The 9,408-nt window shown below is 39.8% G+C and overlaps 1 protein-coding gene across 2 annotated transcripts; it reads left to right on the top strand.

Annotated features, from left to right (window-relative positions):
• Positions 1-898: 898 nt before the first annotated feature.
• TVP23C (trans-golgi network vesicle protein 23 homolog C) lies at positions 899-8,817 on the top strand. 2 transcript variants are annotated; one of them, XM_060764514.2, is made up of 7 exons: positions 899-992; positions 3,868-3,950; positions 4,871-5,015; positions 5,517-5,606; positions 6,354-6,473; positions 6,575-6,703; positions 7,583-8,817. In XM_060764514.2, the coding sequence occupies exons 1-7, from the start codon at positions 981-983 to the stop codon at positions 7,613-7,615; spliced, it is 612 nt and encodes a 203-aa protein (XP_060620497.1). In that variant the 5' UTR covers positions 899-980; the 3' UTR covers positions 7,616-8,817. The 2 variants fall into 2 exon arrangements, with proteins under 2 accessions (XP_060620497.1, XP_060620496.1); XM_060764513.2 differs by having other exon boundaries at positions 6,342-6,473.
• The last annotated feature ends 591 nt before the right edge of the window (positions 8,818-9,408 follow it).

The raw sequence follows: 9,408 nt of genomic DNA, 5'->3' as shown, positions 1-9,408 counted from the left end.
TATAAAAAACACAAAGTTAAAAACTTTGCATTATGCCAAATTTCCCTTGACCAGAAGCTGGCCACTTTGTGCCTCTGGTGTCGCTGTAAGAAGATCCTTCATTGTGCATGTGGTGAGGCTCAGACTGCATTGTAATAGGTGGTCTGTGGTTTGTTCTTCTCCACACTTGCCTGTCGTGGACTCCATTTTGTGGCCCTATTTCTTAAGGTTGGCTCTGCCTCTCGTGGTGCTGGAGTGCAGTCTGTTCAGCGCCTTCCAAGTCACCCAGTCTTCAGTGTGCCCAGGAGGCAATTTCCCATCTAGTATTAGCCACTGATTGAGGTTCTGGGTTTTAACCTGCCACTTTTGGACTCTCGCTTGCTGAGGTGTTCCTGCGAGTGTCTCTGTAGATCTTAGGAAGCTGTTTCTTGATTTAAGACCTTGGCATGCTGGCTGATATCCGAATAGAGGATGGGCTGGAGATGCTGACGCCTTGGTCCTTTCATTACAGACTGCTACAGATGTCAGGTGGTGCCATGAAACCCTGGGATTTGTAGTTTACTAAGGCACCAACACTCTTTGGCAGAGAAGGCCAAAGAAGACCTTCCAAAATGGAAACACCCAAGAACCCATGAGCCTTGAGCCATGGCAGTTAAAGTGGAGTCAAACTGCATCTATTTTACAGTTAGATGCACCCTGTGTGGACGTGTATGCGTTGCCTGCTGACTCATGGCAATATCATGACTTTCACAGAGTTTGGTCAGAGAAGAATGGAATCTTCTTTTATTTAGTGGTGTCAGTTCCTCCCTCTGAAATAAATCTGACAGTCTTGATCCTGCTGAGAGGCGCGCTTTAGACTTCTAGGGAGTCGCACTGCTACCGGAAGTTGAAGGAGCGCGTCGCTCTACTGTGTCTGTCTATCTCTTGGTGCCCGGCGCGCCCGTCGCACAGTGAGAGCGTCAGCGGAGTCTGTCGGCGTGACGTGGCCAAAGGCGGAAGCGATGCTGCGGCAGGTGAGGACGCGGGGTTTGGCGGGGAAGGGGAGGAGGATTGTTAAAGCCCGCTTGGAAGACTGGGGTTGGAGTGCCTGTCTTTGTATTCTGCATGCAGAAGGAGATGGGACTCAAGTCTAAACACGACATGGGTGCATGTTTCATATTTATCTAATATCTAGGCTAGGCCTGGGCAAACTTGGGCCCTCCAGGTGTTGTGGACTTCAACTCCCACCATTCCTAACAGCCTCAGGCCCCTTCCTTAAGCGGCTGAGGGGGGAAAAGGAAAGGGCCTGAGGCTGTTAGGAATGGTGGGAGTTGAAGTCCACAACATCTGGAGGGCCCAAGTTTGCCCAGGCCTAGCCTAGATAAATATTTTCAGCATTTTGGTGCCTAAAGCCAAGTTTGTGTAGGTCAAACCACCAGAAAGCAATGGTATCAGTTTCTTGGTGGGCAGTTTTGGAGCATTTCATGTTCCCAGACAAGAGGGAAACTCGACCTGTATTTATTCAGAGAGGGATAGCTAGTACCCAAGAAGACAGGAGCAGAATTCAAAAAAAGATTAGAGATATGGGCCAAAACTAACAAAACGAATTTCAAATGCAGGATACTCCACTTAGGCAGAAAAAAAAATGAAATGCAAAGATACAGAATGGGTGACGCCTGGCTCGATAGCAGTACGTGTGAAAAAGATCTTGGAGTCCTCGTGGACAAGTTAAACATGAGCTAACAATGTGATGCGGTGGCAAAAAAGCCAATGGGATTTTGGCCTGCATAAATAGATCCAGGGAAATCATGCTACCCTTCTATTCTGCCTTGGTCAGACCACATCTGGAATATTGTGTCCAATTCTGGGCACCACAATTGAAGAGAGATACTGATAAGCTGGAATGTGTCCAGAGGAGGGCGACTAAAATGAGCAAGGGTCTGGAGAACAAGCCCTATGAGGAATGGCTTAAAGAGTTGGGCATGTTTAGCCTGCAGAAGAGAAGGCTGAGGGGAGACATGATGAGGGCCATGTATAAATATGTGAGGGGAAGTTATAGGGAGGAGGGAGCAAACTTGATTTCTGCTGCCCTAGGAATGTTTTATATTGGACGCAGAACAATAGCTTTAAGGTACAAGAACGGGGATTCCATCTAAACATTACGAAGAACTTCCTGACTGTGAGAGCTGTTCAGCAGTCGAACTCTCTGACCCAGAGTGTGGTGGAGGCTCCTTCTTTGGAGGCTTTTAAGCACAGGCTGGATGGCCATCTGTCAGAAGTGCTTTGAATGCGATTTTCCTGCTTCTTTGCAGGGGGTTGGGCTGGATAGCCCATGAGGTCGCTTCCAGCTTTATGATTCTATGATTCTCTTTCTGTAACCATGATAAAGGTATTGATGTCCTTTTACATCAAATCTGTAATGTTTCTGTATGAACTGGGGTAAAGGATCATATCTATAGTGCTTGCATTGCCTTTGGAAACAAAACAATAGAACATTGTTTCTCTCTCTCATATATATATATATGTACACCAGGTTAAGTTTTGGAAACTATTATTTTGGATCTAAAGTGCATGTGCTCCTCCAGGGACATTTGATCCAGACTCATCCTGCCTTTGCTATATTATTACCCAGGCCATTCAAGACAATTTTACACCACTCTGCTGCTCTTGAATATCAACCCAGTTATAACCTATAATGAGTCCAAGTTCTGTGCAGCAGCACTTAAAATCCACCGGGTGATGACTGGTTCCAAAAGTTAACAATCTAACTATCAGCTAACTGAAATGTAAATCAGTTCTTCCCACCCCAGTCCCCTAGACTTGTGCCCTGAATGCTCCTATCCCTCCATCAATCTCCCTCCCTTTCCATCCATTTTTGGTCTCTTTCCTTTTCTAAATAGTTTTTGTGCTTTAGCCTTCAATATAGCTTTGTTTTCTAGCCTTTTAGATTTTAGTGTACAATGATTTTATGAGACTATACTTCACTCTTCTTATGCTGGTCTATGGCCGTAATAAAAGATATTTGATTTGATCTATGGTACATTTACATAGAATGTGCTTTGACACCACTTTAACTGCCATGGCCCAATGGTAGCTAATAGTTTTACAAATCCTTTTGTCTTCTTTCCAAAGAAAGCTGGTGTTTCACCAAACTGCAACTCCAGTGATTCCACAGCATCAAGCTATTGCAGTTAAAATGGTGTCAAACTGCATCATGACTATTATTTAAATAAAGCGGGCTTCTTTATAACATGCTTTATTTCAAGTAATGTTCATTAAATAGCATTTTACCTTTAAACATCTTGGTTAATGGCTTAACTTCAAATATGTTTCACCTTACCCAGAATGTAAGTGTCTCCTCTAACATTTTGAAGGGTGTGTGTGTATTCTTTTTAATAATAACATATCAGTATTGCTGGGTTGCTGTAAGTTTTTTGGGCTGTATGGCCATGTTCCAGAAGCGTTCTCTCCTGACATTTCACCTGCATCTATGGCAGGCATCCTCAGAGGTTGTGAGGCTCTGAGGATGCTTGCCATAGATGCAGGCAAAATGTCAGGAGATAATGCTTCTTGAACATTGTCATACATACCAAAAATCTTACAGCAACCCACTGATTCCGGCCATGAAAGCCTTCGACAATACATATCAGAATCAACTAAGAACTAAACACTCTTTGAATTTGGGTTGTGCTACAATATATTGTTCTCAAATAAAAATAAAATTCCAACTGAGTTGAAAATCTCATCCAGAAAACCACTGGGATACTCATTCTGTGACATACATTGCTTGGGATCACCCCTCCTTTAATTGTTTCAGGTTTGGACTAGATTGTTTTCATTATTGCCCCTTGGGATTTTAGAAATAAACGTGAAGTGTTTTTTATAATCTCTGCTTTTTTCTGACTTTAGGACAGTAGTGATGACACAGAAGACGTGTCACTGTTTGATGCCGATGATGAAATGTCTAGGAGACCCAAGAAATCTAAAATCAAGTAAGTGATTGCTATGGCGGCTAGTTAGATATGGCTATCAACTGCCTAGTCCAGTATTTCTCAAACTGTGCCAGATGATTTGAATTTCAACTCCCAGAAATACCAGCTGGTTTACCAGCTGTTAGGAATTGTGGGAGCTGAAGTCTGAAATATCTGGAGGAGATCAGTTTGAGAAATTCTAGCCTAGTAAAACAAATCTGTCAACTTTTATTCTTTGAGTGAGCCTCATTGGATATGCATTTGAGGAAAATGTAAACTTATATTGATTATTCTTGTATGCTGGCTGTCTTGAATGGGAGGCAGCTTATCTTTATAGTTTATATATGTACTTCTAGAGAATTACATAGAAGTATTTCTAATTACTGCAAAGACTGTATGAACAATATTGTTTATATGTAACAGAACATAATTTTGATACATGCAGGGTGTATGCCTGTGGTCTCAATACAGTTTGTCTTGTGATTTCAGTATTTTAAGGAAATATTTTTGTGTGGTATGTCTTACAACTCAAGCTAGTTTTCTTACATGTTCACATTGAAAATCAAATAGTAGTAGTAATAGTTGGCTGTGATAGTAGTAACTGAGTAGTGCAATTATGTGAAAATTATGGTTTAAACTTAGTGAGACTGTGACTAAATATGATCCTCACTGTGGATGATTCTACATTGGAGTTTGGTACAATTTTTACCATTTTAACTGTGATGACTCCATACTATGGAATAATGAGATTTGAAATTTGGTGAGGCACCAGCACTTCGTGGCAGAGAAGGATAAAGACCTTGTAAAACTACAGTTCCCATGATTCAGTGGCATCTACAGTGGTATGAAGTTGTACTAATTTTACAGGTTACCTTCAACCTTTTGATTCAGTAAGGGGAGAGGTCAGTAACAAAATTATTTTCTTTGTGTGTCTTTCACAGACATCCTATAGCTTCCTTTTTTCACCTGTTCTTCCGGGTCAGTGCACTAATTGTCTACTTACTCTGCGAATTGTTGAGTAGCAGCTATATTGCCTGTATGGTGACAATCATCTTACTTCTGTCTTGCGACTTCTGGGCAGTGAAGGTAAATATGCTAGAGTTCATTTGCATTTTAATACATTCCATACTAACAGATGATGCAGGTGGATCAATTTCACATACAGGAAAGGAGCTGGAGCTCTCTCCTCAGTGTTTTCTCAAGAGGGAAACCTTTGTAGAGCACTGTGGCCTTTGTCACATAACAGGGGCAAACTTTGCCACTTTGTATCACTACTACTATCATCATCCTCGGACTTCTTTCTGAGGCTGGGAAATTGATTTGCAAAGTATCACTCAGTGAGCTTCCGGAACAAGGAACAAACCCTTAACCTCCTGGAATCTTTGTCCATCATTAGCAGTACTGTACCATGTTGACACAGTTGAATTAATAGCTGCCTACCATGATGTTATTTAACAGCACAAAATACATCGGTCCCTGTGGCTTTTGTGTTGAATGTATAAAGCAGAGCTGGCACATTTGTAAGATTTCATTTCATGACAGCTTGTTCTGGAGTGGACTTTTCATGCTGTTTTTATTTTTCTCTAGAACATCACAGGGAGGTTGATGGTTGGCCTTCGCTGGTGGAACCAGATTGATGAGGATGGCAAAAGCCACTGGGTTTTTGAAGCCAGGAAGGTAAATATCTCCGTGATGTTGAGGAAGTGTGAATTGCTATTATGTGGCGGTGTGTTCCTGGGCTGTGCGCAATTATGTTCCCATTTGAAGACACTAGGAAAGATACTTACAACCAAGGCAGTATATGTCTGGATGAGTCTGTCTGAATTCTAACCTGCCCAATCCTCTATTTTGCCACCATTCTACAAAGATAGATAATCCTATGCAGTGAAATGAATGATATAACATTTTCCATTCCAATTTACTGTATTCTGTTTTTTCTTCTTCACTTGGATGAGACCAAGCTGTAACTAATCATATCAGCACAGAGGAGTTTTAAAAAAAACAGGTCTGTTTTTTGTGAGCTCTTTTGTACTTTCTGTTAATTCTCGGAAATCAGATAATCAGTTCTGAGCCACATTTTGACAAAGGCTGCATTACTATTTATGCTGCCCACAATCAGTCTTCAGAGTCAAATAAAAATGACATCACACAAACTAAAAATAAAAATGTGGAATTTGTTTCCAAAAACAAATGGAAAAAATAAGTTATAGGAGGTGGCACATGATCAGGGAGTAGAATAATATGTACAGATCAAAACTATCATTGTGTCAAATCACTTTGGTACAGGGCTTGGAAAATGGCTTTTTATCACAAAAGAATGCATATTCTCAGCACCTTTTTCTGATTTCTGTAAATTATGTTCAGATGGATTTGATAATTTTGCATTTATACTACTTTTCTTTACATTCTTAGACATCTGCTCAGGGGAAGAAAGCTACATCAGAAGCAGAGTCCAGAATCTTCTGGTTAGGACTGATCACTTGCCCTTTGCTCTGGGTGGTTTTTGCCTTCAGCGCTCTGTTCTCTTTCAAAGTTAAATGGCTGGTGAGTTAACAACATGGTAACTATCTAATCAAATTGATTCCCTTGGATACAAGTTACAGTGAGGCCTTGATTCTGTCATGCGGTTTTGCCTTCCTTCACAGGCCATAGTGATTATGGGCGTGACGTTGCAAGGAGCCAATCTTTATGGCTACATCCGGTGCAAAGTGGGCAGCAGGAAAAATCTGACCAGTGTGGCAACCTCATATCTAGGCAGGCAGCTACTGCGGCAGGTATTTGCCTTTTAAGACTTTTTCTGCTTCCTATTTATGTTTTCATACTGATATGATTTTGTTATGAAGATGGTGCTTTCAAATGTAGAAGACTTTCAGAATTCATCAACTTCCAATAGCATGAACCGGTCCTACAATTGGGAGGAATGCTTGTTTATCTCTTCAAAAATGTATTGCTGCACAACTTTGTCCTCCTGAGAGAGCATGGCACAAGACCATAAGAGCTTGTCAAAACATATCTTGTAGGTGACGTTTAGCCCCAGAAAATACTCAACACGATGCAAGGATGTTCTTTGTTGGTGTTATCCACAAGGCAAAGAGTCAGAAGTTGTCGTCTGTCTTTGCTCATCTGTATCTTAGGCCTCAAAGCCATTTGCAGTTTGGGAATAGGATTCTGTATTTGTTCCAATCTGTGCAGAGGTTTCTCCATTCCTTCATTCTCCCTGCATAGTATGATAACCCCATTCCTACATGTTTTACTTTACAAATTTGTTTGTATTTCTACATTAGGCATCCAGAGATTTAGGTGTCTGTGGAAAAAAAACAGTGTTTGGTAAAATTCATGTTGTGCTCAACCATGAAGTTTCAAGAGTGACTTTGGACAAGTCCCTCTTTAATCTGATCTACCTACCTACCTACTAGGATTGTTGTGAAGATGGGATTATATCCAAAATATGGCTTTTTATTAAACTATTTGGAGCTTAATTGATTGATTTCATGCAGTGCAGTACATGTGTATGTTCTTAGAGGAAAAATCTACATTATTGGTAAAACAGCATAGTAAAAGTTGAAACAGTTATTTTTCTTGGATAGTTTTCTTATGGGATCTGTGGTCCGTGAATTAATCCTGAACTAATGTTTCCATTATTGTTTTAACAGACTGTATCCAAAGAGGACCAAGCAGTATCTTGAAGATCCACAAAGAGTCCTGTTTCCACTTTGGTTGCTACTGAAAAATGAGAAATATTTCCTTGGGCCCCTGTACAGAAGATTTATAAGATGTGTGTGGATTTTTGTAATTAAATAGCTTTTACAGAAATGCTAGTTCTCATTTCTTGTAACTTAGATTTGCAGAGCTCTTGCTGACCCTCAACATGCCATTGGGACCTTTAAAAAAAGTAAAATTTCTTCTTTTATTACTGGGTGATTATGACACTCTGTTTCTTAAGTATCTGGGTCTGTTTCAGAGAACTTTATTGTGAAATACTGGACTGTCCAAAAAGTGGGTATCTATCTGAACAGCTCCATGACAGAGGATTGAGTTCTTTCTCTCCTTGCAGAATATTTCTCCCTGAAGAATGTAACTTTGACTTGCAGTTTTGTAGATTTTATGTTAGGGGAAGAGAACTTGAAATACAGATGGAAAAAAATCCATTCAGACTATTAGTAATAGAATATAGGAGATCAGTAGGACTTGGACTTTAGTTATTGGAACAAAAGGACTCATAAGTCAGAAGTTCAGATCTGTTCAAATGGATTATGAGTGTGGTACTTCACTGGAAACCATCTTCTTCAAAGCTGCATTTTTTTCCCTCTTTGTTATGGACTGGAATGGGATCTCTAAACCTTAGCTTGATCATACCATGGCTGATTGGACTGTTTTTCAGAATTAGGATTTTCATTAACATTTTGTGTTTGCTGGATGTACTTTTATGCTCAAATTTCATTTTGAATATGATCAATTTGCAGATTTCTCCCTAGTTCATATTGTATTAACACTGCTTAAAAAGTTGGCAGTGCGTGAATAGAAAAGAAAGATTGGTTATAATGAAGACTGCATAATAATTGCTTACTATTTATGTTCACATTGATTCGATAGATTATACAAAAAGGAGTACTGATAATGTTTGTACTTGGGCGTCTGGATAATGTACAGGTTGGGTTTTTCCCCTGGGAATGCTAAAGCAATGCATTTGAAATTGCTGACCTGCATTGTGCATGGTTATGAAACCTTTTAAATGGATATGCTTTTGAAGAAACATGTTTTTTCAAAGAAATCTATTTTTTTAAAGTTATGTAATTCTGAATTTACCTGATGTTAGTGTGCTGGCATTATTCATCTACAGCGTTGTGTAGTGTTTGTTCCAATTTAACAAGCTTGCGTTTTTATCCTGGTTCCTCATAGCCTTCCTTCTTTCAGTGTTGTGTTTTTCTTATCATTTGTATGTTCTTCTGGTTCATATTTTTCAGACTTGCTTCTCTATTCTACAGATGAAGAGACCTATTGCAGTAGTAACATTCCTGTTAGTTCTGATAAACAGACAGGCTAAACTTTGTCACTATTACTAAACAATGAATTGTGTGTTTAGCCTGCTGATTGGTTGCCAAAATTAACAAGGCAGATCTAAAGAAGTATAATCTAAGTTCAGACCTCACCAACAACTGTTGTAAGTCCTAAGTATTCCACTCAATGATGGCCATAAGAGCACCCCTAGCTGTATGTACAGGTAGCAAGGCTAAATGCAACTATAAATTAAGATGATGTAAATGGGTTTAATACTACAGCAAAACTTTCATCTCGCTTCAGATGCAACATTTTACACTAAATAACTCGCAAGTCACAACATGAAAAAGCGGACATAGACAAAATGGGGATCAAATGTGAGGTGTTGCATATATGAGCTGTTAAACAATCTTGAGCTTGTTTTATTTTACCATTTAATTAGTGATACTAACAGTAAGTATGCAGTCTCACATTTTAACAT

Source organism: Anolis sagrei, chromosome 2 (assembly GCF_037176765.1).
Source record: "Anolis sagrei isolate rAnoSag1 chromosome 2, rAnoSag1.mat, whole genome shotgun sequence".
In the NCBI taxonomy this organism is placed as follows: domain Eukaryota; kingdom Metazoa; phylum Chordata; class Lepidosauria; order Squamata; family Dactyloidae; genus Anolis; species Anolis sagrei.
Note: the sequence above shows the minus strand (reverse complement) of the source record. Positions and strands in the feature narration are given on the sequence as shown.